General features: G+C 45.5%; 1 protein-coding gene and 1 pseudogene across 1 annotated transcript; both read left to right on the top strand.

Moving 5' to 3' along the window:
* Positions 1 to 16,567: 16,567 nt before the first annotated feature.
* On the top strand, positions 16,568 to 19,884 carry LOC109741249 (chaperone protein ClpB1-like; annotated as a pseudogene).
* A 666-nt stretch (positions 19,885 to 20,550) lies between these two features.
* LOC109741254 (serine carboxypeptidase-like 19) lies at positions 20,551 to 26,580 on the top strand. The gene is made up of 13 exons (XM_020300331.4): positions 20,551 to 20,884; positions 20,971 to 21,116; positions 21,292 to 21,491; positions 22,500 to 22,602; positions 22,687 to 22,724; positions 22,974 to 23,078; positions 23,199 to 23,282; positions 23,473 to 23,625; positions 24,294 to 24,365; positions 24,462 to 24,583; positions 24,863 to 24,976; positions 25,105 to 25,150; positions 26,335 to 26,580. Exons 1-13 carry the CDS (start codon positions 20,712 to 20,714, stop codon positions 26,416 to 26,418), a joined length of 1,440 nt encoding a protein of 479 aa, XP_020155920.1. The 5' UTR covers positions 20,551 to 20,711; the 3' UTR covers positions 26,419 to 26,580.
* The last annotated feature ends 720 nt before the right edge of the window (positions 26,581 to 27,300 follow it).

The raw sequence follows: 27,300 nt of genomic DNA, 5'->3' as shown, positions 1-27,300 counted from the left end.
TGAAAATGATCGTTGAATATATTTTTTTCTTTTTTCCTGACATGTTAATGTACTCTTCCATAGCTAGATGATACACCATCTGTAAAAAAATATAAGAGCGTTTAGATTACTAAAGTAATGATCTAAATGCTCTATATATGTTTACGTATGGAGTACCTCACATGTTATTGCGTGAACGTTTTGCAATATACTTTAAGGAGAATTGGTTGCATGGAAAATAAATATTTGAGGTAATAATATGAGAACATTTTTGGCTCGTTAAATTCGGTTGATTCGTCGGGTGATCTCCCAGTTTGTGTCTTCAGTCTTTTTTTTAAAGGATGATAGACCCCCGGCCTCTGCATCTGGATGATGCATGCGGCCATCTTATTAATTATTCACAGAGGTCATAAAAAGTATTACATCAGTCAGCCTGAAGCCACCATCTAGGCAACATCTGTTGCTACTCCTATCCCATTGATGAAGGTGTGCCGAATATCCGGGCCTAATACCAAACGGACATCGCACCAAACCCTAACATCTAAAGTCGGATGCCCAGCCCAGCCACACACCGGGACTGGGTCCCATACCGGACCGGTGCACTCTCAGAGGCTGCCGCCACCATCTTGTTGGGAATCGTAGCAGAAATCAAAAAAAATTCTACGCATCACCAAGATCCATCTATGGAGTTTACTAGCAACGAGAAGGAAGGAGTGCATCTACATACCCTTGTAGATCACGAGCGGAAGCGTTCAAGTGAACGGGGTTGATGGAGTCATACTCGTCGTGATCCAAATCACCGATGACCAAGCGCCGAACGGACGGCACCTCCGCGTTCAACACACGTACGGAGCAGCGACGTCTCCTCCTTCTTGATCCAGCAAGGGGGAAGGAGAGGTTGATGGAGATCCAGCAGCACGACGGCATGGTGGTGGAAGTAGCGGGGATCCCGGCAGGGCTTCGCCAAGCGCAAACGGGAGGGAGAGGTGTCACGGGAGGGAGAGGGAGGTGCCAGGGGCTAGGGTACTGCTGCCCTCCCTCCCCCCACTATATATAGGGGTCCTGGGGGGGGGGGGCGCCGGCCCCCTGGAGATCCCATCTAAGGGGGGGGGGGGGCGGCGGCCAAGGGGGGTGGCTTGCCCCCCAAGCCAAGTGGGGCACCCCCACCCCTAGGGTTTCCAACCCTAGGCGCAGGGGGAGGCCCAAGGGGGGCGCCCCAGCCCACTAGGGGCTGGTTCCCTTCCCACTTCAGCCCATGGGGCCCTCCGGGATAGGTGGCCCCACCCGGTGGACCCCCGGGACCCTTCCGGTGGTCCCGGTACAATACCGGTAACCCCCGAAACTTTCCCGGTGGCCGAAACGGGACTTCCTATATATAATTCTTCACCTCCGGACCATTCCGAAACTCCTCGTGATGTCCGGGATCTCATCCGGGACTCCGAACAACTTTCGGGTTTCCGCATACTAATATCTCTACAACCCTAGCGTCACCGAACCTTAAGTGTGTAGACCCTACGGGTTCGGGAGACATGCAGACATGACCGAGACGCCTCTCCAGTCAATAACCAACAGTGGGATCTGGATACCCATGTTGGCTCCCACATGTTCCATGATGATCTCATCGGATGAACCACGATGTCGAGGATTCAATCAATCCCGTATACAATTCCCTTTGTCAATCGGTATGTTACTTGCCCGAGATTCGATCGTCGGTATCCCAATACCTTGTTCAATCTCGTTACCGGCAAGTCTCTTTACTCGTACCGTAATGCATGATCTCGTGGCTAACTCCTTAGTCACATTGAGCTCATTATGATGATGCATTACCGAGTGGGCCCAGAGATACCTCTCCGTCATACGGAGTGACAAATCCCAGTCTCGATCCGTGTCAACCCAACAGACACTTTCAGAGATACCTGTAGTGTACCTTTATAGTCACCCAGTTACGTTGTGACGTTTGGTACACCCAAAGCACTCCTACGGCATCCGGGAGTTACACGATCTCATGGTCTAAGGAAAAGATACTTGACATTGGAAAAGCTCTAGCAAACGAACTACACGATCTTTGCGCTATGCTTAGGATTGGGTCTTGTCCATCACATCATTCTCCTAATGATGTGATCCCGTTATCAATGACATCCAATGTCCATAGTCAGGAAACCATGACTATCAGTTGATCAACGAGCTAGTCAACTAGAGGCTCACTAGGGACATGTTGTGGTCTATGTATTCACACATGTATTACGATTTCCGTATAACACAATTATAGCATGAACAATAGACAATTATCATGAACAAGGAAATATAATAATAACCATTTTATTATTGCCTCTAGGGCATATTTCCAACACATCTTTCACCGGTCCATCTCCAGTGCAGAAACTGACCCATCAACCTTGCCCGGCCTGCCGTCGACGCCACCACGACGCCAGACAACTCCACCATCCTGCACGTATCCGTTCACACGCGCTCGTCGCCGAACCTCCGCAGCAACATGCCACTGGGATCCGCCGTCGGTCTTCTGGTGGATGAGACACAGCTCTTCCGCTTGTCCTGTCCAACTAGCACTTGCTCCAAAACGATGCCCTCAGGAGGGACAACAGCATCGAAGGTACCGTCATCGTCCGATCCGGTAGATCCAGATCTCGGGTTTCCCCCGGAGCATCACGAGTGGGGTGCCACGACCTGCAACAACGATGCCTCGAGAAGGGAACGACGTCATAGACGCCGCCATCGTCCGCCATGACCGAAGTCGGCGCGATTTTCATCGGAAGTCGCGTCCCCCCAACCTCACAGCTGGTTGGAACCGAACGGAGCCTCGCCGTGGAGACGAGGGCCACCGTCGGCACACCAGCAGAGAGCCTCCAGCCGCCCCTCACCGGTCCTCCTCGCGCTACCGGCCGGCCAAGGCCGTACCGAGACGTTTATGGACAAGACACCAGATCCGCAGCTATTGGAGCCACCCATGCGCCCGCGGCCGCCACACCGCCGGCCATGTAGGTTCCCATCGCCGCCGCGCAGGAGGGTCACTGCCTTGACTGCCGCCCCGGGCCTTCCCATGTGAGACGCTGCCTCCGCCTTACAAGATCTGCCGCGGCGACCACCCGCCCTGAATCTGCGGTGCATGGCCCGCCGCCACCGCAGCCCTTGCTGGCAGCAACGACGGCTGGGGATGGAGGAGCGTGGAGGGGTTGGCCGTGCAGGATCGGGGGTCTCTGGCGCCGCCCGAGGGAAGGCGACGCGAGGGGGAGGGAAGGGGAGCCTAATAAAAATGGGAGAGATTTTCACTTCCCGGCCTTTGCACCAACTAGGGATGCATACAACTATTTTAGTATGAGTACCAAGATAAACGTGGTCCTCATAAATTTTTAAATGAATATCAAGCTATATTGGTTTCACCACACAACAAGCTTAATCCTTGATAAATGGGGGAAACCACTGTGCATTATCTGTCAATTCTATGAATTAAACTCGGATCGTTAGGCTGTACAACCGCCCAATCACAAGGCTCTCTTTGCAATTGTTTCTTCAGTCTAGCTTGGGTTGAAACTCACTGCATGATCCGTAGGAATATAGCACGTGGTGTGTGCTCCCAATGCTGCGGGTGCTTTACTTCCTGGGTAACAGTGAAGATGATTATTGAATATTTTGGTGTTTTCAGTGACATGTTACTGTACTCTTCTGTATACTAGATGCTAGCTCGCGCATTGTTGCGTGAACGTTTTACAATGTATTTTAGTGAGAATTGGTTTATGCATATTTAAAGTAATAAATATAAACTAAAACTAAAACTACGTACGATTTATTGTGTTTGATTTAGGACAAACCTAAAACTTTAAGTATTTTTGAACGGATGGAGTATTTCATTACTCTGTTTTCAACTACTCCCTCCGTCTAGGTGTGTAAGTTATCTTATGAAAACCAAATAATTCCAAAACACTTAGGCGCAGTGCATTAACTTCTACCTCATTTCTTGTTTCTTGACATATCAACCAATAAAAGATGTGAGTGTGCATGCTTTTAATAACCTGAGACTACCAAATACGACATGCAGTGGTTAGTTCATTGCATGCAATGCTATTAATTAGCAAATAAACATTAAGTTCTCTCGTTTTTCCCTCCTCCTTGGTCACAGTGCACAACCTAAGATCACTTATTCACCTAGACGGAGGGAGTACTTTTTTTTTCTTTTTTCTAATGAAGGAACTGGTGAAGACTCCAAGGGTACACATAATTCACATATATTATTGTCTTACGGATAGCATAAGCACTTGACACTTGACAGCAGCCACTTGGGTTACTGGTCAAATGAGTTCCAATCAGATGACGTGCTACTCCAGTTGTTACATAGAGTTTGGACAATCCATTCTTCCATGCCGTTCCAATTGGCTTCCACCGGAGATTGATGGACACAACGAAAACGTCATCTCTATTTAAATTGGTGTAAATCAAACTGACATACGTGTTCTCTTCATTCCCCACTCACAAGTGTTTTGTTCCACGCTAACAAATGCATCATACATTAACAATTTCGGCACGTCCTAACAAACACCCTACCATTTACACTTAGACAGGTAGGCGAGATCTACAACAGAGGTGGTTGAGGTTTGTAGTATGCACTTGCATTTGTGTTGGGAGACCAAGGAGAGCATTCAAGGATCTAATGGTCTCCATGTCCTGCCATCACTGTTTTATTCTACCCTTGTCAAGCACATGATGTGTGTTTGTAAAGTCTGTGCACTGGTCAAGCAAAAGTTTCTTGTCTGCTGCGTTGATGGTACCTGATTCTGGTCAGTGTTGGATTAGGAATGGCGAGGAGAATATCGTTAAGCTAATCACGCTGGTATTAGGTTCTGATTGCACCGATTAGCGTAGCGCTTGTCTAAAAGTTTACTTATGGGTCATGTGTCCTCACTTATGCTATGTTCGTATGGAGGGAACATTTATGCTATTTTTCATGTCTTGACCCACTATTTTTTCACAAAAATACTACGAACGGACACTGTACATCCAGTTTCCCCTTTGAACCGTTGAGCAAGTAATTAAAGAGAAGTGGTATTGCTTTAACACGGCCACAAGTCTCTAACACATAACCTATATCTTGTGGAATTGCAGGTCCATACATCAAAGATTTCTCAAATCACATCTTCTTCCGGTGTCCGGTGGCCCAATTCTTTTGGAGTTGCATCCGGGAGGTGGTTGGTGGCAACTGGTGCCATGACAACCTCCCGGACTTGTTTGGGGAGGTACTTAGGCTCCCCAGCGCTAGCCGCCCATCCATGTGGGTGGTGTTGGGTACCTTAGCTTGGACCCTCTGGTGTAACCGTAATAAGCTAGTCATTGAACGCGTGATTCCTTGGCGTGTGACTGATGCTATCTACAAATTGTGTGGCCTTCTATAGCTTTGGAGACCGCTTAGCAAGCGCAGAGACCGGGACGCCATCGACATCATCATAGCGGGTCTTCGATCTTCGGCATCGGCCTTCGCCCCTCCTCTACCACCCCCTCCGCCACCTCCCGAGCCGGATTAGCTTCTTTTTTAGCTTTAGCTTTGTTTGGGGCTTGTCTTGCTGTGCCCCCAGCATGACTTTGACTTGATTACTCTATGTACTGTGATGTTAGATGCTTGGTTCGTTGCTTTATTTATAAAGCGGGGGGAAACCCTTTTTCGTATAAAGATTTCTCAAATCTTAACCGTTTAAAATAAGCGGGTAGCTATCCCAAAAAACATCAACAACTCAAAAAAAAAGGTTTCTCAAATCTTACTCATACTAAAAAAGTAAGGTGCTCTCTGAAAAATGTTTATGTAGTGTTTTTTGTTTGCATGCGACCATATCCGAACAACCTTCTCGAGTGCCGATGGTCGCCGACACCCCCTATGCACTTTTCCCCCCTGTTTTCCCCTTCATTTACATAGGTTTTCACCAAGTCTAGTGGTGGTTGTTTTGAGATGCTTCATCTGTCCCGAATTGATTGATGTTCTAGTTTTGTCCTAAGTCAAATCTCTTTAATTTTGACAAAGTCCGTATACAAATATTATCATTTACAACACCAAATTAGCTTAATTAGACTCATCATAAAATCAAATATATTTTCGTACTGTGTATATTTGCAGGGATGATATTGTATATATTAACACATTTTTCTATACATTTAGTTAAAATGGAGACATTTTTGACTTAGAATAAAACTAAATTTTAAATTGAATGGAGAATGTGAGCTCGTATTGGTCGGCGTCCGTGCCGGCTAGAACGATGAAGGTCTAAGCTCAGGCCCTTTTCTGACATCATGTTGTTTCTACGCACGTTTGATCAGTCAATATCCGGAGCCAATTCAAAGGTCACTGAAAAAAAGGTTATTTCCTGCAAGACCTTACTTGATGAAATATCAAAACATCTCGACTCCATTGTGAAAAAATAAAGGTCATTTCTAATATTACAGACAATTGACATGTATTTTTTCTTTAACAACCTAGAAGCCTTTAGGCCCTCCTTGGCCTCTTCTCATTTAGGAAAGAAGAGGAGGATCATGCATTGCATTAAGTATCGAAGTCTCTTCTCCGGGAAGAAAAAAGTACGAAGTCTCCCGAATCAGAACACTTGTCTGCCTCGCACATATAGAATTCACAGAGATAATAACCGGGACCATCGATGTGGTTGTGGCTAACAATTGGTGCACACTATTTTGTACAAAAAACTGCAGAGTATTTCTGCCTAACAGCTGTGTCCTGGCTACGATCCTATCCACACAGAGGGCAAAGAGACCCATAAGAAACACTCATATGCATAAATTAACACCCCCATGCATATGATCAACCAGATTATAAAAATAGTATGGCCGGGACACATCACCGTCGTTGATTAATACATATGGTTTGGGCCTGATCATGGAGTCCTGGATGGTGTAGTGTAGGCATGAATGATTGGCTTGCATGCTCACCGATCCTGGCCGTGCATCCGTGGTGGTCTCCAATTGCAACAGCATGGCCACTTTCTGCAAGGCACAGCCTGTACCGGGTGCACACCTCGGCATGCATGCCTTCCACATATCGCATACACAACGTGCCTCTCATCGCATCTCTCGCCAATTATTTGTTGCACAGGTAGAGTAGGGGCAGGGTAGGAGTGTGGCATCAAGATTCTAAGCTCGGATCCCAAGCATCGATCAGTGTCCAAATTGGTAGGGGTACAACTACTCCCTCCGTTCGGAATTACTCATCCAAAAAAATGAATGGATCTAGATGTATTTTAGTTGTAGATATATCCATTTTTGTGACAAGTAATTCCGAACGGAGGGAGTATTTCATAAAATCATTTGATGTGGTATTTGCTTGAATAGAGGATAACACGTGCTTTGCCTCACTGTTCTTCGGTTTGGAATTAATTCTATTTTTCTCCCAAAGGTTATTATGCCAATTCACATTTCGTGCATTCGGCGGAAGCGGTCAAGCAAACGGGGACCCCCGTAGGCGCTATTGGGTTGGCCATGTAGGTCGGTCCTTCCGGTTTGTGGGAAGGTTCCGTTCGGTTTTTCTCTTTTCTTTTTTCCTCTACCATTTTTTTTCATGTTTTATTTTCCTTCTCATTTGTACATTTATTTTATTTTTCCAATTCAATAATATTTTTTAATTCATGGATGAATTTCCAAAGTCAGGAACATAATTTAAATTCTCGAACATTTTTCCAAATTAATAAATGTTTTGCTTCAAAATTGTGAATATTTTTGAAAATCCATGAAGGCTTTTTCATATTCGTGAACATTTTTAAAATTTACATAAAATAAGTAAATACATGAATATTTTTAATAATTCATAAACATTTTTAAAAATTGTGATCAATTATAAAAGGTGTGAACACCTTCCAGAATTCATGAATATTTTTTCATATTCATGACATCTTTAAATGTACAAACATATTTTAAAATCCGATGATTTTTTTAAAGTTGAACAATTATTAAACTCGTGAGCATTTAAAAAAAATATGAATACTTTTTCCATATCCATGAAGAATTTTTAATTTTACGAACATAGTTTAAATTTACAAATGGTTTTGAGACTCTTCAAGTGCCGAGTGGTGAGTTGCAGGGCGAAAAATCTGAGCCTAATCTTTGTTGGATGTATCTGACAATGGTGACAAAATACATGTTGTTTCCCTTGTTGAATTGCTCAGAGATTGTTGTGAACCTAAAGGGCCTTTGTATATCTAAAGCCGAGTAGCATCCTTTCTATTGTGCCTTTGGACTGGCTATACATAAATCGTCTGAATTTTTTTTTGGTAGGTCGATCTTCTCGGTCATTAGATTAAGATCTAGCGACCGCCCTTCTTTCTTCTTTCTCCCACCTTCTTCCTCCTCCAACCGTTCCTCCCCCAATAAATCGACTTGTCGAAATTGCAAATTCAGTAAACTTACATATAGCTATTGTGCCTTTCTAAACATGCGAAGAGAAAAATGCAGATCAACGAAAGGGAAGAGAAATGGTGGTAACTTATGGGGATTTCACCTCTTTCTTCTTTATGAAAAGTCAATGCTCCTGCTGGTTCCTCGAAAATAATCTGATTTTTTACCATGGTACTCCGTAAGAAACACATTGCTTGGCCAAAAAGCCACAATGGATATTTTTTTCCAAAATTCTACATATAATCTCTTTTTTTTCGGGAGAAAACTCTACATATAATTAGCCCATAATGTAAGGCTGTACACGACATGTTAGGATGGAAAGCGTAAGCACGGAGCAAATTTGTGTGTTCACGCAGCATAAGGCACTCTCTAGATCCCAAATTTCCAATCATTCAGCACACATCTACACTTTTGAGTACAGCACAAAGGCAGAGGCAGTGCCATACCAAGAAGAAATGAGAAAAATAATACTAAAATGAAGTCACTGTGGCAGATGCAGGGGTATATAAAGCACCGCTCCGCCACTACACCAACACATCAACATCTCGAGCTCCCTTTCCGCTCGCCACCATCTCGCCTCTAAGAAACGAAAACAACAGGTGATCACAGTATGAAGAAGCCATCGACGCTTCTCCGATCGCTCTCTACACGCCTCTCTGCGCGGCTCGCGCCGTCGCCGGCGGTGGCCCCATGGCCGCCGGTGCGCTCCGCCTACGACCGCTGGCTGGCCGCCGAGCTCGACGAGCTCCGCGCCGACCCGATCGCCCCGTGCACCAGCGCCGCCTGGCTCGGCCGCGCCATCGGTCTCGCCGCCGCCGCGCAGAGACGGCTCGTCGCGTCGGCGACGCCGGCCCCGCCAGCCGGCATTGACCGCAAGACGATCGACGAGTGCGTGGAGGACACGGCGGAGCTGCTTGACGCGTGCGCCGGGCTCAGGAACCGCCTCGACCTGATCAGGAGCTACGCCTCGTCCATGCGCATCGCGCTGCACTGGCTCGAAGGCCGCGGCGGAGGGGCGACAGCGCGGCGCCGCGCGGCCGCGGCGTTCGCCGAGTGCGAGGCCGTGGAGCGGCGGTGCGGGGCGGAGCTCGCCAAGTGCGGGTCCAACCTGCGCAAGCTCGGCGAGAGGGCGCTTCACGCCAGGCACCCTTCCGGCGGCAGAGCGCAGTGCGAGGAGTCCCTGGCCGGCGCGCGCGCGACGGCGCTCCTTGCCGTGGGAGCCCTCGGCGTTGCGCTGGCGTTCCGGTCGCGCCGTGCCGTTCCCGGCATCGCGCACGCCGGCGGCGGCAAGGGCGGAGCGGTGCCCTGGGAGTGCGCGCTCCAGGAGGTGCAGAAGCACGTCAAGGACGAGTACGAGCGCCGCAGGAAGGAGGGTGTGCCGTGCATGGCCGAGCTCGACGCCGCGGCCGCCGACGGCCGGACGGTGAAAAGCGCGCTGACCACGGGCGGCCGGCACCTGTCGGAGACCGCGGTTGCGGCGGCGAAGAGGAGGTGCGACGAGCTGGAGGACAAGGTGTCTGTGCTCGAGGAAACCATCGGCGAGCTGCATAGGGAGCTCATAAGCGTTAGGATGGTGCTCTTGGAGTGGTCACAGAGTGCAAGAGGACATGAGGTTCTCAGGTTGTGAAGGATTAGATTATTAATCTCGATATGGATTTTGAAACGATCATAGAAATCCGTGTACATATGGATGTTGAATTTTTGAGAGATATTATTAATCTCAGTTCTGTGTCCAAACTCTTGACTGATTGAAATCATAAGTCGTGGAAACCTTCTACCACTTGAAAGGATGGCCATATTGGATATGTATTTCAACCTTGGTTCAAAGTCGTGACACTTATTTTGAATCAGAGGGAGTAGAATTTAGGGCCTTTTTTATTCGTAGAATATCAAAATGTGGCAATAGAAAAATACAATATTGCAATGTCACACTCACCAAATCCTATTGGATTTTTGTTTGTTTGATTGCATCAAAGGAAAAAGCAAAGAATTCCTTCCAAGAGATTTGAGTGGGTGATAAATTTCCTATGAAACGCAAGTACAAAGGAATCTCTAGGGAAAAAAAATCCTATATGTTTCAATCTGACGAATCCGTGACAACCATACAAAAATTACAAGGATTCTAACCGCCCAAAGTTCCTATGGAAGTCTTTGAGTGAAGTGCATTGTAGGTCCTCGAACTATTTCAGGGGTGTCCCGAACTATGAAAAGTGTCATCCAAACCCTCAAAGTGGAATATGTGTGTCATCCATGTCCTCAAACTATTTTAGAGGTGCCACGTATGTATACACTTAGTGTATCTCAAGGACCTTCAAGGACCTGGATGCCATTTTTCATAGTTCGAGGACCTACGTGACACCTCTGGAATAGTTCAAGGACCTATAGTGCACTTCACTCAAAATATTTTGAGTCAAAGGAGCCCTTGAGTTTTACTTTTTATTTTTTTGTAATAACCGCATTTGATTTGATTTTTTGACAAAGTAGGTACACGCATTGTATTGTTTTAGAATTTTATTTGCCATTAAAAATGATAATTATAACTCCCTAGTACATCAGCGACTTGGTTGCCCTCACCCTTTCAGGTGGAATAAATTGAATTGGGTTTTATGAAAAATGTAAAAAGTCACAGGTAAAATCAATTGAATTGAATTTAGGGCCTTTTTGATTCATAGAATTCTAAAAACACGGGAATAGTAAAAATAATAATGCAAATTGCAATGTCACGCTCATTTAAACCCTATTTGATATTTGTTTATTTGATTGCATCACAGGGTAAACAAAAGATTCATTCCAAGAGATCTGAGTGAATGATAAATTTCCTATGAAATGCAATACAAATGAGTCTTTAGGAAAAATCGTATATATTTCAATCTTACGAATCAATTAAAAACATACAAAAATAATAAGGATTCTAACCGTCCAAATTTCCTATGAAAGTCTTTTAAGTCAAAAGCCCTTGAGTTACTCGCAAAAGAAGGAGCCCTTGAGTTTGCCTTTTTCTTGGTGTTGCTAATAACCACATTTGATTTGATTTGATTTTACAAAGTAGGAACATTTTTTTTTTGCGAATGTACAAAGTAGGTACTTGCACTGTATTGTTTTAGATTTTTCATTACCATTTAGAGATGATAACTATAACTCCCTAGTACTCTCTCCGTTCCAAAACAGATGACTCAACTTTGTACTAACTTTAATATAAAGTTAGTGCAAAGTCGGGTCATCTATTTTGGAACGGAGCGAATACATGTTTCCAAAAAAAACTCCCTAGTCTAGTACATGAGCGACTTGATTCCACTCACCCTTTTAGGTGGAATCAATTGAATTGGGTTTTATGAAAAAGTAAAATGTCACAGACAAAATCACAAACAAAAATTCACAAAGCATGCATCTACATTTTCACAAATCCCAAACCATATACGATTTGCCCAACAGAATTTATCAAATTCCAGTGAAATGCATGCATTTGAGTGTTGCTTTTGAGAACCAATTAATACGCTCGAAGGATAACTTGTTGTTAACTTGATCATATTACATACACAAGAATCTTCTGAATTTTCACCACAATTGGTCCATGCTTGAGGAGTGCAACAAATTATTGGTGCCAAGGTGTGCATCCGGTACAGGCCGTGCCCTACAAAAGTGGCCATGCATGCCGCTGCAAGCAATGAGAGACCACCACGGATGCACAGCCTTGATCGGTCGCGTTTCGGAGCCAATCATTCGAGCTACACACTTAACACACACCATCCATGATTAGAATGAACCATGTATAAATCATGCATCCGTGTCACCGTGATGTGTCCCAAGGATCATGCGCACTTGGATAGAATAGTGTTTGCTATGGTTCTGTTAACCTCTTGTGTGGACAGGACCTTAGCAGTAGCCAGACAGAACACACAGCTGTTTGACACAAGTTATATGTAGCTTTGCATAAACGAGCTAAGCTAGCTAGGCACAACCAGATGGTCTCTGTTTTTTATTGTGTGAATGAATTCTATATGTGGCAGGCAAAACCTGGAAACATCTGTAATTTAAAAGGCAATATATGATCATGTGCAATGAGAGGTGGGAAATCTGTGGCTTTGTTTTACTTCTGCAAGCTGGGAGTAGCTAACATGCACCACATGTCTTTATGCGCTATTTTTTTTAAAGAAACTAAGTATATATAAACGCACACGTAGATATTATAGGTATTTCCTTAACCTAACTTTACATGTTCCCTCCACTCAATGACATGCGTACGTACTGCTTACATACAAGAACAGTGCTAATTAGCGCATTCAGAACCTAATACCCCGGGTTAACTGAACAACTTAATGGCATCATTTAATCCAATGCGAATTCTGCAGAATCTAGTATCCTCAAGCCAAGTAGCCCGGAAGACCAACAAAATTCTTCATTTTCAATAGAAAAATAAGCGGTGATCCACGTCTTGGTTGCAGCCATTACATCTCTCAACACCTATCATGTGCACAACACGGGATAATTAATCACACTTGCGGCAAGATGGAGACCACTAGAATTATGGCTGCTCCTTGGTCTCCTAATGCAGATGCAAAAAAGCCCCCAACAACCTTTTTATAGATCTCATTTAGTTCCTAATACGGGATTGTACATTGAACTGGAATCATTAACTTTAGGTGATGCATGTCTGTTTATATGATACCAACACTAAGCGAGTGGGAAACGAGGTGAACACGTATATCACTAGGTACAACACCACTATATTATTCCATCCGCTCGTTATTATAAGATGTTCTAACTTTTTTCGGATGTACTATATAGACATATTTTAGTATGTTTGGTCACTCATTTCAGTCCGCATGTAGTCCATATAAAATATAAAAAACATCTTATATTTGTGAACTGAGGGAGTAGCATCTTCTGAAAATTAATTGTGTTTTATCAGTTCTTTAGAGGAATTGTTCTAACTCTACATATGTACCAGCAGAGGCAATTAGTCATCTGACTGGAGTGTTGGAAAAAATTACCATGACCACAGAGGAGTAGGTGAGTGAATCCTAGGCCATATGACAGAAAATCTAAACCATTAGCAAGTCGTACAACAGTATGCCATGCGTAATCAGCCGGGCGGAGCTAGATGAACAGCCAACAGTTTTGTAGCGACAACAGCCGACCACCGGGGAATAACGTCAAAAGCAGACTAATCAAAATGGAGGGTATCCAACCGCACTATGAGAGGAACGTTTTGGGGCAGTGGAAATCTGATCAGAGATCCTTTTGCTGCTCTGCTGCTAGGCACATGAACGGAGTCTAGTCTTTTGGGTACGACCAACCGTCCTTTGGTGCCGTGCTCTTTGGGGAGAAGGCGGAAAGTAAGATCGGGTTGGAACAAAGTAGCTGCTCAAAGCTGAGTCCAGCGATTCGGTGCCCAGGCTCATCTGCACCTGCCCAGAAAACAATTCACAAAAAATACTAAAAAAAATTATTTTTTTTCTCATAGTAGACAATTTGTTCCGCAACAAATTTTAGCTTATTTCGACATCTGAGCCGCTCTCAGCAAAAAAGACAAATCAGGTCAAAACAGTACATGAACAGTAAACTGTTTTACAGACCTCGAATTTGTCTTTTTGCCGAGAGTTGCTCATTTGTCCAAATGACTTGAAAATTGAGGCGGACCTCATGCATCAAATTTTCTACCATGAGAAAAAAATTGGAATTTCTTGAATTTTCCTAGTATTTGTTTTGATTTTTTTATTCAACACGGGTGCAGATGAGCCCGGGCTCAGAAAAGAATTTTCCCTCAAAGCTAGTGGTTTTTCTATACAAGGAGGATTATATCTAACTACTACTAAATCTTAAATTACACAAAAAAAAATTCTATTGACAAAACCCTGAAAGTAAAAACAAATAAAACATTAAAGAAAATTATCATAATTCACCATAATAACAAGCTTGTGTTGTTTCGCAAAAAAAAAAGTTTATGTTGTTTAGTGACAAGCTAATTCGGTGCATAAAAAAATCAGTGCATGATCTGGAATGAAACATGAGATTTATGTCGTGTATGCAATGTTGAGCATCAATAACTCTAGTCTTCGAGATGATCAAATACAATGCTAAGAAAAATAGATACAAATCCAATCAAACGAGGGCATTTGTTGGCCAAAGTAGGTGGTAGCCAAACATTTTTCAGTAGTAGTTGAACAAAAATATTATGACCAGCTGTTAACAATTATGTTCACAAATGAATGGTTGTTATGGAATAAAAATAAAAATATGTTTCTAGCTATAAGAACAATTTTTTAACGTATAATGAACATTTCTGAAATCCATAATAATTAAAAAACAACTGTTTTAGTGAATATTTGATTTGTTGGATACGGCACCTTCATAATCCAGAGGGAGCGCAACTTTTTTTTTTGTGTGTATGTAAGTAAATGAAGGGGAGAAAAGAGGAACAGGAAACAAATATAGGAAAAGAAAGCGGTGCCCAATGAAAAAAAATAGCAACAGACAACAAGAAGAAAACACATGAAAAAAAAAGAAATAATACAAAAAGGATCAATGATAGAAAATTAAAAAATAAACTGCCGCGCCAAATCATATGTATCTCGAACATCACGAGCTTGTTGTGATATTCGATCAGAAACACTAAAACACCAGCCCATATAACCCCCATCATAATAGGGGATTTTCTGCTTACTGTTTGTAGTAATGTTGCATATAGGCAAAAGCAACTTTATTACTAGCAGGGAGCAAAAGAAATTCCACACTTTTATAATAAATGTAAACACAGAAAAATGGTAGAAAAAAGCCATGTATAAAAATAAATAATAATAATATCATATAAGAAAAGCAAATAAATAAATAAGGAATACAATAGAAACAAGAAAAAGAACGAACGAAAAAGAAGAAAAAATGACTATAGCTACTAGATACCACGACTACTTTTTTGTAACTTTTTAAAATACTTTCTGGAAATACGATTGTTTTAAATATGTGTTGTTATTTCAATTTCTGAATATTATGAAAAAAAAGAAATTTTTTAAAATTACAGGAATATATTTCTGGAAAAACATAAAAAAAAAGGTAGTGAAAACAATAGAAGAAAGAACGAAACAACACCCCCCCCCCCCACCCCCCGCGCCAACCTTTCCAAAATCACAATGTACGCAGCTAATTGGGTAGACCCACATCCGCTCACTTCATACTTGTGCATTTGGTCGACAAACTGTTGCAATGAGCGTTATATAGGAAAAGCCTGCAAAATTCCCACATAACACATAGGGGCGTGCGCACATGGCCCAACCAATTTGTAGTAGGTATTTTTGTTGTTTCACCGGTTGGGCTTCTACAGGTTTTAATTTCTTGCTACCTTTTCACTTCTTGTTTTTTTTTTCATTTATAACAAGAGGTATATTTATAATACAGAATGAATTTCAAGTACATGAATTATGTGGAGGAGAGGAAGGAAGTTGAAAATGTGGGTACAGGGTGGGGGCTAATTGTCGGTGTCGAAGAAGGACAAGGCTTAGATGGGTCATCGTGGACGACAACATACTAGTAGAGAGAACGACTCGAACAGGCCGGTGCCAAGAGGCGCCCGCGGAATCACTAGCGTCCGCGGGTGGCAAGGGCCAGCGGTTAGGCCAACTCAGGCATGAGGAGGAAGACGATGGTCGAGGGAAGAAGACATGTGTGGGTAGGAAGAGGACCCGACTAACTCATAAGTAGCGACTGTGTTTGAATGGAGGCTTCTAAGGCAATGATCTTAGCTCGAGGACAAAATTCATGGATTTGAAAAAAAATGTTCATGATTTTTTTATAATAAAATTGAAACTAAAAAAGAAGAAAAACGAAAAACGAAAAGAAAAGGAAAACCGAAAAACTCAGTGGGCCATTCATTTGCTACGCCCATTGAGTCTCCTGGGCCATTCATTGTAGCTCGTCTGCAGCTGCTTATCGGGCCGGCCATCTGGAGCTGCGTGCATCTCTGCCATGTGGCGCGCAAATTCAGTGGTGCAAAAATTTGAAGCCCGCGCGCAAACACAGTGTCATTGCAAGGCAAGAAACCCGGTGATTGTCACAGACATTAATCCGATCCTAATTTGCTACGCGCCTTGCAGGTTTGGAAACCTAATAAAAGGTGATCGGTGGTGGGAAAAAAAATTATATGAGGGGATCTGCCGGCGGCGGCAACAAGGCCGGTGGCGCCAAAGCCTTGATCCAAATGGACTGGACGGCGACGTTCGAGGGGTCTCCATCGTCGACCATCGCCGGCGGCCATGGTTCGGCGAAGAAGGACCCCAAGACGCCGACCTCTGGCGATCCGTCGAGCGCGCAGCCATCGAAGAGCGCCGCCCCGGCCCCGTCCCCGGCCGAGGGCAATTCGTCGACCAAGCCCCCGCGGCCGGCCAAGGGTAGCTCCCGGCAGCCCGCCCGTGGAGGCGGGCGTGCGAAAAAGGAGGCGCCGGCCGCATCGCCCGCGGCGAGGTGTCCGGGGTCCTGGCCGGCGCGCGCGTCGTGGAGATCAACGTCGCCGCGATGGTCTCCGGCACGAGGGCCCTTGGCACGTTCGAGGAGCGGTTCACCGGCCTGATCGCCGAGGTGGAGGCCGCGGCGGCCGGGAAGGTCGTCTTGTTCATAGACGAGATACACACGCTGCTCGGCGCCGGCCGCTTTTCTGGCTGCATGGACGCGTCCAACATGCTGAAGCCGGCGCTGGCTAGGGGCCGCGTCCGGTGCCTCGGCGCCACGACGCACGCCGAGTACCACCACTACTTTCTCCAGGACAAGGCGCTGGAGCGGCGGTTCCAGAAGGTGCACGTCTCGGAGCCCAGCGAGGAGGGAGCCGTGGCCATCCTCCGGCGGCTCAAGCCGGCGTACGAGGAGCACCACGGCATGGAGATCCAGGACGAGGCGCTCGTCGCCGCCGCCAAAGCTTTCGGGCCGCTATATCCCAGGTAACTGACTGTCCAAGCAAATAAAAAATAATTGCATGCGCAAACTTCGTCCCAAATGCAACGCTTGATTTCTGTTCTGTCTCAGCACGACATTTCCCGGACAAGGCGATCGATCTTGTTGATGAGGCGTGCGCGACGGCGAGGCTGGTGATGGATCGCCGGAAGAAGCAAGCCACAGGCAACGGCGACAAGCCCTTGGCGCCCAAGGACGAAAACGTCGGACCGGACCACATAGCTCAGGTAAGATATATAAAGTGCCCACCGATCCGATTGAAATTTGCACTCCGGTGTCATCAGACCATCTGAAATTCTGAAATACTACGGGAGTAGATCGTGAGCAAATGGACAGGAATCCCGGTGACGAGTCTGGGGACGGACGAGAGGAAGCGGCTACTGGAGCTGCCGAAGCGGCTGCACCGGCGTGTGATCGAGCAGGACGAGGCGGTGAACGTGGTTGCCGAGGCCGTGGTGTGCTCGCGATCGGGCCTCGGGGAGCCAAACCAGCCGTCAGGATCGTTCCTCTTCCTCGGCCCCACCGGCGTCGGCAAGACGGAGCTCGCCAAGGCCCTCGCCGAGCAGCTCTTCGGCAATGAGAAGCTGCTCGTCCGCATCGACATGTCCGAGTACATGAGCAGCAGCTCCGTCACTCGCCTCATCGGCGCATCTCCTGGGTACGTACGTACCTATTATATATACACAGCTTCTTTAATTTGGTACACACTACACGCTATCTATCTACGGTCACATATGGATGGATGATGACGTCTGCGTTTGTTTGTAGGTCGTATGGGTACGAGAAGGGCGGGCAGCTGACGGAGCTGGTGCGGCAGCGACCCTACAGCGTGGTCCTCCTGGACGAGGTGGAGAAGGCCGACGCCTCCGTGCTCAACGTCTTCCTCCAGATCCTCGACGACGGGCGCGTCACCGACGGGCACGGCCGCACCGTCGACTTCACCAACACCATCATCATCATGACCTCCAACCTCGGTGCGCACCACCTCCTCGCCCGCGCAGCCAGCAAGGACACGGAAGCCACCCGCAAGCGCGTGATCGCCGACGTGCAGAGGCACTTCCGCCCCGAGCTCATCAACCGGCTGAGCGAGATGGTGATCTTCCGCCCGCTCTCCGGCAAGCAGCTGCGGAGGGTAGCGAATATGCAGAGTCAATTGCAAGAAACCACTACATTTGTGGCTAGGTTTGCAGAAAACCACCAACTCGTTAATCTGTTGCAAAAAACACCGCAAAATCACTTAAGTCGTTGCAAAAAGCACTGATCGGGTGATTTAGCCCGTTTGATCGCTTTCTGACAAGTGGGGCCTGGCTGTCAAGAGCTGACTTGGCAAAACATTGCCAAACACACCCCCTAGATCTTTTAAAAAGTGCAATCAGCCCCCTCGGTGTGGACGACCTCAGCGCACTGGCCCTGCTGTCCGGTAGGCACGGCGGCGCCCTCGTCGGCGTCGGACGGGTACGGCCGTGGTAGAGGGGGAGGAGGCGGCCGGGGTGTGCGCATTTTCGACGCGTTGGCCTGCCAGTGCTGCAGCGATGTGGAGCACGCGTCGGGAGCCGAAGCGGAGGAGCGGCAGTCTCCTCTGATGTGGTCGACGAAGAGAGTGGAGGGGAAGGAGGCGACGAGCTCCACCTGCTCGACAAGCCGTTCCCGTCGCCCTCCTCCATGGAAGAGGATGAGCTCGAGCCTGAGGCCGCTCTGGCGCTGCCACGGCAGAAGCGCTCGCGGCGGCGTCTGCGCCATCGAGGGGAGGGCAGCGGGTGGGCTTCCGACGGCGGCGACGGGAGCCAGTGGGGGCGGCGCGGCGACGGGAGCCGGTGGCGGCGCCGGAGGCTTCCGACGGCGGCGACGGGAGCCAGTGGGGGCGGTGCGGCGACGGGAGCCGGTGGCGGCGACGGAGGCTTCCGACGGCGGCGACGGGAGCCAGTGGGGGCGGCGCGGCGACGGGAGCCGGTGGCGGCGCCGGAGGCTTCCGACGGCGGCGACGGGAGCCAGTGGGGGCGGCGCGGCGACGGGAGCCGGTGGCGGCGCCGGAGCCGGTGGGAGCAGATGGAGCAACGCACGGGGATTGGGAGGAGGGGTTTGATTGCTTTTCATTTTTAGATACAGGGTGTGTATGATATTTGGTTGCCAAGTCAGCACCTTATAACTCGGTCCTATCTGTCAGAAAGTGATTAAATGAGCCAAATCACCCGATCAGTGCTTTTTGCAACGACTTAAGTGATTTTGCGGTGTTTTTTGCAACGGATTCAGTTGGTGGTTTTCTGCAAACCTAGCCACAAATGTGGTGGTTTCTTGCAATTGACTGGAATATGCAGCTCAAAGGCATCACCGCGCGCGCGCCTCGCCGAGAAGGGCGTCGGCCTCGACGTCACGGACGCGGCCCTCGACGTGATCCTCTCGCGGTCCAGCGACCAGGTGCAGATGTACGGCGCGAGGCCGGTCAAACGCTGCCTGCAGAAGAACGTCGTGACCAGGATATCCAAGACGGTGGCGTGTGACCAGGATATCAAACGCTGCCTGCAGAAGAACGTCGTCCTCTTCCACCAAGAAGAGGAAGAGGCCCCCGGCTAAGCATCTGGTCGTGATTGATGATGACGACGAAGACGAGTGAAGTGTTTTCCCACGTTTCGGCCAGAACAGAACTGTTTCATTTTCTGGAGTTGAGCCGGACCTGTGTTTTTGGGTCAACTCTGTGTTGCATTTCTTATCTATGCACATTTTTCTTATCTAGTATTTCCTCCGTAAGTAAACTAATATAAGAGCGCTCAGATAACTAAAATAGTGATCTAAACGCTTTTATATTAGTTTACAGAGGGAGTAGTATATATGAACTTTAAAAGGCTACAGAATCGACCAAAAAAATTGCTGGATAATTTTTTCAGTTACAGTCAACCTGGGTTGGGCTGTGGTCTATCTTTTGTTCACAACAAATTTGATGCGGTTGCATTTCACTCCACTCATCGTGAATGGACCCATGCTGCCCTGCTCCACGGCGGAACAAGCCAGGCGTCGCCGCTTTGAGGGTTGTATACCCGAGAAGAAGACGGCACGTGCTCTTGCCTCGTCTGTGGGCGTCGTTTCCGCGTGTCGGGCCGCGGAGGCGTGCTACGATGTGCTGTCCGTCTCCGGTACCGGAAAACACTGGAAAAGACCCACGGCGTGAGGACTTCTGTATGTCTTTCTTTTCGTTTCTCTCTGACCAAGCACGCGGTGCACAATGTCTTATCTGATCCGTGATGTGGATCTGTTCTGCTGCCAGACTTCATCAATAATAAGAAAACAAAATGTCAGCGGCTAGAGGTCAGGTGGAGCAACCGATGGAAGTAGGTAAGTACGAACAGCCATGCGAGCAAGTTTTCGTCGGGAAACCATAGAGGCGCAAGTGCCTCGGCCCCTCAATGGTGATGGTGATGGTGATGGCCCTCCTCCCCCTGCGGCAGCTCATCTTCCTCCTCTGCTTCTTCTCCGCTCTGCCACGCCGCTGCCGCTTCCTCCCCGCCGAGGCGGCTCCGACGCTGGTCGCCAGCCTTCCAGGCTTCGATGGCCCCCTCCCCTTCCGGCTTGAAACTGGGTACGTATTCCTCGGTCAGACACGCACGTTCTTGGACACTCCTGCACTGCAAGTGCACTCGTTTACAAGCTCTTTGTCCATGCCAGGTACGTGACCGTGGACGAGCAGAACGGCTCGGAGCTGTTCTACTACTTCATCGAGTCGGAGGGCGACCCGCGGCGTGACCCGGTCATCGTCTGGATCACCGGCGGCGACCGCTGCAGCGTCCTCAGCGCGCTGCTCTTCGAGATAGGTCGGTTGGATTCCTTCCTTGTACGACGGCACTGGCCGACTTTACTGCTTCGGTCGGTTGCAGGCGAATGCATGGGCTTCTAGTCATCTATTCTAGCTGCCTGATTGCCTGAACCTGGGTTTTCTTCTATTGGAGTGAATATTGATTGATTGAGTAAAGTCAACTTCATTTGTAGGCCCGTTGAAATTAATCGGAGAGCCCTACAATGGCACCATACCGCGGCTGCGGTACCACCCCTACGCATGGACCAAAGTTGCCAGCGTCCTGTTCGTGGACTCGCCGGTGGGCGCCGGGTTCTCCTTCTCCCTGGACCCCAGAGGCTATGATGTTGGAGAAATCTCTTCTTCTCTACAGCTCAAGAAGTTTCTCACCAAGGTATGCAAAGGAAAAAAAGTCCACTTCCCTTCCTGGCTTCAGTTACACATAGTAGTGCTAAACTCCCATCCTGGCTTCAGTTACACAAAAGCTTCCCTGACGGAGATATCCCCAAATTTGCTCGCCTAATCGCCTTGCTCATGGCCACCGGCCGTGTCTAGAACATGGTTCACCACGTGGCGGCACTTTTTTTTAGAGTACGCCTAGGTGTATCATATTTTTACAGAAGATAGAAATTTAGTATAAGAAACCACAGCTTGATGCGAACAACAAGTGTAGCACAACCTCCACATCCAAGCTAATCAATAAATTAGCCATCACGACAATTACAGACACAATGCAAAAGGGCCTGCCCTAAACCAATCATCTAGCCGCGTCACAACTCCATCTCGCGACACTCACACAGCGGTCTGTGAGGTTGACGGGGACGACGCATTTGGCAACCGGATGGAGGGATTCAGAAGCTAGCATAGGGAATTCGTCGACGGCGGACGGTAGGGTGGAGGAAGAGGACATGGTGTCGGCGTGTGATAGGGCGAGGTCGTCACATTCGCCGGCGTCCGAGGCGAGATGCGAGGAAACAGACGACCGGAAGCGGAACATCAAAAACTGGCAGGCGACATTGTCAGTAGTGACGCTTTTGTTTTCAATTTGACATGGATGGTCTGTTTTTCTTTTTTTGCGAGAGGGATGGCCTGTTTTCTTAACCCAAAGCCAGATCCCACATGGGCAGCCAACAATTAATCCCTGCTTAATTGCACGCAAACCTGGCCACGTCAGCAACAATATTTGGTTAAGAGGTTTTATAGACCTGAACTTCTTTTCAGGGGTCAAGTGTTTCAAATCAATATATGGGGTAAAGTAAGCGCCAGAAAATAGCTATAGGGAGAAAATGACATTTTGTATGTAAATTTGTTGCTATGTGCCTGAGGGATACATACCAGAGGACAGATAACATAGATTAAATTGATTGCTTAGTTACAATTTTGTGTTTATCTTTTTAATCAGTGGTTCACCGAGCATCCTGATTACCTTCCCAATTCTTTCTACGTCGGAGGAGACTCATCCGGTGGAAAGATCGTTCCATTTCTCGCACAGAAGATCTCAGAAGGTATGTTGCACCGGTGAGTCGTTTATGGTCCTCTGGAAAGATAGATAGCTTATTCACACTTGAACACAACTATGTTGTTTTCAGATATTGAAGTTGGAGCGAAGCCGTTAATTAATCTTAAGGTGCTCTAAACTCATAACGTATCATTTCCTTTGTGTAATAATTTGGCTATCTGCAACCTCGATGTCTTGACTAGCTTTTTGACATAGTGTTGATTAAGAGGGCGGGTGTAATTGATATATTATTGACATTGTATGACATTAATATATTCCCTTTATCAGGAAAATATTCGATTCCAATGTCAGGAACAGCTTTAGCTGTCATAATCCCAACCTGACCACAGTTTGTATTGTGATAAAAAAATTGACCAGGGCTATCTGGTTGGCAACCCGGCTACTGGTGAAAACAACATCGATTATGGATCGAGGGTGCCATATCTTCATGGAATGGGCATAATTTCATATCAGTTGTATGAGGTGATTAGTTAGACATGCCTCCAACCCCTTATCACTCACCTACGGATCTGTAGTTTGCTTCCGCCCATATGAGGTTAGTTAATTATGTCTCCATGTGTGTTGCATGTGATCGATCTTTAGACGATAATGGAGCACTGCCAAGGGGAGGAATATAGCAACCCCAAGAATGCGCTCTGCGCTCAAGCTTTGGACAGGTCCAACCAAGTAAGGATATAACCACTTGAACTTTCTCCCTCTTCTTTTGTATACAGATCAAGTGAAAATTAATGATACAAATACCCTGTCTCGGGCATGCCATTCTCCAGTGTTTGACTCTGTATAATAACTTACTATATGGTTCTGTTTGACACATTAATATGTTCCTTTCAACCAACTGATTGACGTTTCACTGCAGCTGTGGAATGAAATTTCACATCCACACATTTTGTATAAGAAGTGTGTCTATGCGTCTTCCAGACCAAACGACGGGAGTACAGAAAGAAAGATCCTAAAGGAGGAAGTAGGAGTACTTAAGCATCCACCTCCTCGTCCTCCAATGGGTTGCCAAGTAAGTCCACCTGAATTAATTGTATGAAGACTTTTTTTTATTAATTGCATGAAGACCTGATTATTACCAGATATTCCATTCGCATGGATTCTTAGATCAAATGTTGCATTAAAGTTTATAAGTGACCCATCTGGTCAGTCATTTGTACATGGTGTTGGCTGGTGATAAGTATGTGGTATAATTACAGAGAATTAAACTTTGTATTTTTGGAGTACTATCGGTCATTTGTACCGAGCCACCGGTTTGGTGGTATATGATATCAAATTATTACAAGAAACTAAAGTTGTACTCCCTCTGTCTCATAATATAAGACGTTTTCTGACACTGATAGAAAACGACAGTTGTTTGTATTAGTCTGTATACGAGGTGTAAGATTATGAATATCTTTGTTGAACATTAATATTCAAAGTCCGCTGTATCCATGGCCTAGTGATGTTTACATACGGTTATGAACGTTGTCGATTGTTGTCCATTAGTAATAAGAACACACCAGATCTGTGGAAGGATTATTTAGGGGCAATTATGAAGACGCATCGGCTATGATATGTTCATATACTCACTACATTACACTTGCACAAATCTATCGGTTGTTAGCATAGGTGCAATTATTAAGATGTTGCATAATCAAAAGTTGTTTTTAAATCAGGTTCATCTTTTCCAATCTACAGACCTATGGCAATTACCTATCATATTATTGGGCTAACAACAACATCACTAGGAAAGCCCTTGGGATCAAGAAGGTAAGCTACTAATTTTTTCCTTGGGAAGAATTTTCATCTTGTTATTTACATCAAAATTTTACCTTTCTGTTTTAACTCTATACGCCATTTAATTAGGGGAGCAAGGACGAATGGATGAGGTGCCACAAACGAGATTTACCTTATTCTTTAGACATCAAGAGCACAATAAAGTACCATCGTAACATGACCTTAAAAGGTTATCGTGCACTGGTATATAGGTAAACACTATTACTGTAAAAAAGTGTATCATATCATAAAATATTTGCTTTATATTACTTGTGCCTGGCACAGTTTTTTTGAACTTCAGGCACAGTTGTGCAGACCTGTATTAGCATAAATACATAAAAAGAATAGGAGGTGCTCTTATTTCCATCTCTGATTTCTAAGTTGTCATGTTATAACCTTATTATCTATCTTTTTTGTACAGGAGATGCTCTTATTTCCATCTCCGATTTTCAAGTAGTCATGTTATAACCTCATCTATCTTTGTTGTACAGTGGAGACCATGATGCTATTATACCATTTCTCGGTACACAGTCTTGGGTGCGATCACTCAATTTCCCCATTGTGGATGAGTGGAGGGCTTGGCATCTAGATGGACAGTCCGCAGGGTGAGAATTTATATATGAGAAGTTGTATAATTAGTTCCATTTCCATGGTTGGTGTTGTATTCTTATTAATCTAGTATATAGATTTTTTTTGGATAAGTGTACTAATTTGAAATATAATGTATCTGCAGATTCACCATAGCATACACAAACAACTTGACGTTTGCTACGGTAAAGGTAACATGATATATCTCTGTCTCCAGATGGATTTAGAGCTGTCATTGGACCGTTCAAGACTTCCTTTCTTGTGATTCCATTTTGACTATCATTGAAAACATGAGAACTATACATCTAATGCACTATATAATTAAGCATGTGAATGGTAATATGGTATAGTACTCCAGTATTGCTAAATGAGCCTGTGTCCTTGGAAACTGTTTTTAGAAATAGAAAAGGAAAAACAAGAACGGAGGGAGTAAAACTTTTTCGTAAAGGATAGAAAAAGAAATGACCAATATGTGGATCTATACTTCTATAGATATCAGTTGTACTATTTTCTACTATAGATCCTTTTTTGAGAGTCCAATTTGACTACAATTGAAAACATAAGAGCTGTACATCTAGTCCGAAATTGCTAATGGAGCTTGAGCTCCATGGAGCCCAAAATTTAAAATTAAATTTTTATATTTCAAAAAGTTCTGAAAAAGTACACACTATGGATGCATATCACTTGTTTGTAAAGTACCATGGTGAAATACATAGCAAGCTACACAAAAATAACAAAATCATGTATTTCTAGCACATGTACTTTCACTATAAAAGTACATGAATTTGTTTTTTACAGCTCACATAGAAAGAGTATTTCATAATGAAAATTTACACATATAGTATACATCTATAAGTACCTTTTCAGATTTTTTTTAACTTAAAGCTGATTTTTTATTTTTTGAAAATTTCGGGCTCCATGGAGCCTGAGAGCCAAAATGCCTCACATCTTGTGCACTATTATAAGCATGTGATTAGTAGTATACTCCAGAACTGACGAGCAGTGTCACTTGGAGCCCTTTTTAGAAAAATAAAAGGCAGAGAACACATTTTAAAGTACCAAAAGTTTCTAGAACTTTTTCCACAATATATATACTCCCTCTCGTGCAGTAAAATTTCACAGATAAATATGCTTATTTGAGGGATGCAAACAGAAAAGACCAATATGTGTATCTATAATAGTTATACTGTTCACTACTACTATTATAGATTACCATTTTTTTTGCAGCCCTACAATATTCACGAAAATTTACCATGATGTAAGATCATGCCTATATGTACATGTGGGATTATTTCAGAATTTCCTAGAACTTCTAAAAATGATTTTGTTTGTTTGTTTCAACGCCCCTCTCTCGTAACACTTTTTTTTAATATAGAACGGTGGACACACTGCACCAGAGTTCGAACCAGAGAGATGCCTCGCTATGTTCGCGCGTTGGGTTTCCCATGAGCCGCTCTGATTAATGTGTCTGATTGCCACATGCCTGTAACCTGATGTTTGGATAAAAGGAATCGTGCCAGGATGTGAATTCTTCTACAGTATTTCAGTTTTTAGATATATTGCATATATGAACTACTCGTGGCAACAGCCAAACGCAAGGAAGATTGTTAGTACTATGCTAGAGCCGGTGCTTCATGCCATGGCGGCACGGGACTATGATTGACCGGAAGCCTGTTTCTAGCGGCAAGGGTAGTGAGAAATCCATCACACATTAAAATTCGTGCAGCTAGAGGCCCACTTCAGTTTGAATATCTATGTATTCACAAACCAACTTTTTTTAGGCAATCGCACGAAGCTTTTATTCAAGTCGTCCCAATGTTTATTTCTTTTTCCGACGAAAGAATGGATTTTATTTACTCAAAATGAAGCATCAAGAGGTACAGACATAATGAGCACACATCCGGCCTCTGCATAGCTAGGATGCATACAGCCAACACCGAACACATGCACACAAATAAAAAAACACGCTGGCAAATAGCAAAGTTATATAAGACCAAAGCTATGCCTAAGCATGAAAAACAAAAAAAATCGTAAAGTGATCTAATCCGCAATCATCAAACTACAGTTATGGCCGTATCCACACCAACCATCTCATGACACCACAATAACAACGAGATTCTTCAACAGCAACGCCCTCAAGAAGGGAGCGACGATCAAGCGCCACCGTCACCGCATCCAGCCATCAAAGGCTAGATTTTAGGTTTTCACCTGAAGAACCAGTCCAAGCATATCTGAACAATGCCTTCAACAAGAAAACGGCGCAAAAACGTCGCCATGGTCAGTTATAACCAACTTGGATCAAACCTAGGTTTTCATCCCAGAGCTCGTCAAAGTTAATCAT

Source organism: Aegilops tauschii, chromosome 4 (assembly GCF_002575655.3).
Source record: "Aegilops tauschii subsp. strangulata cultivar AL8/78 chromosome 4, Aet v6.0, whole genome shotgun sequence".
In the NCBI taxonomy this organism is placed as follows: domain Eukaryota; kingdom Viridiplantae; phylum Streptophyta; class Magnoliopsida; order Poales; family Poaceae; genus Aegilops; species Aegilops tauschii.
The sequence above is the reverse complement of the archived record's forward strand: the minus strand, read 5'-3'. Positions and strand labels throughout refer to the sequence as shown.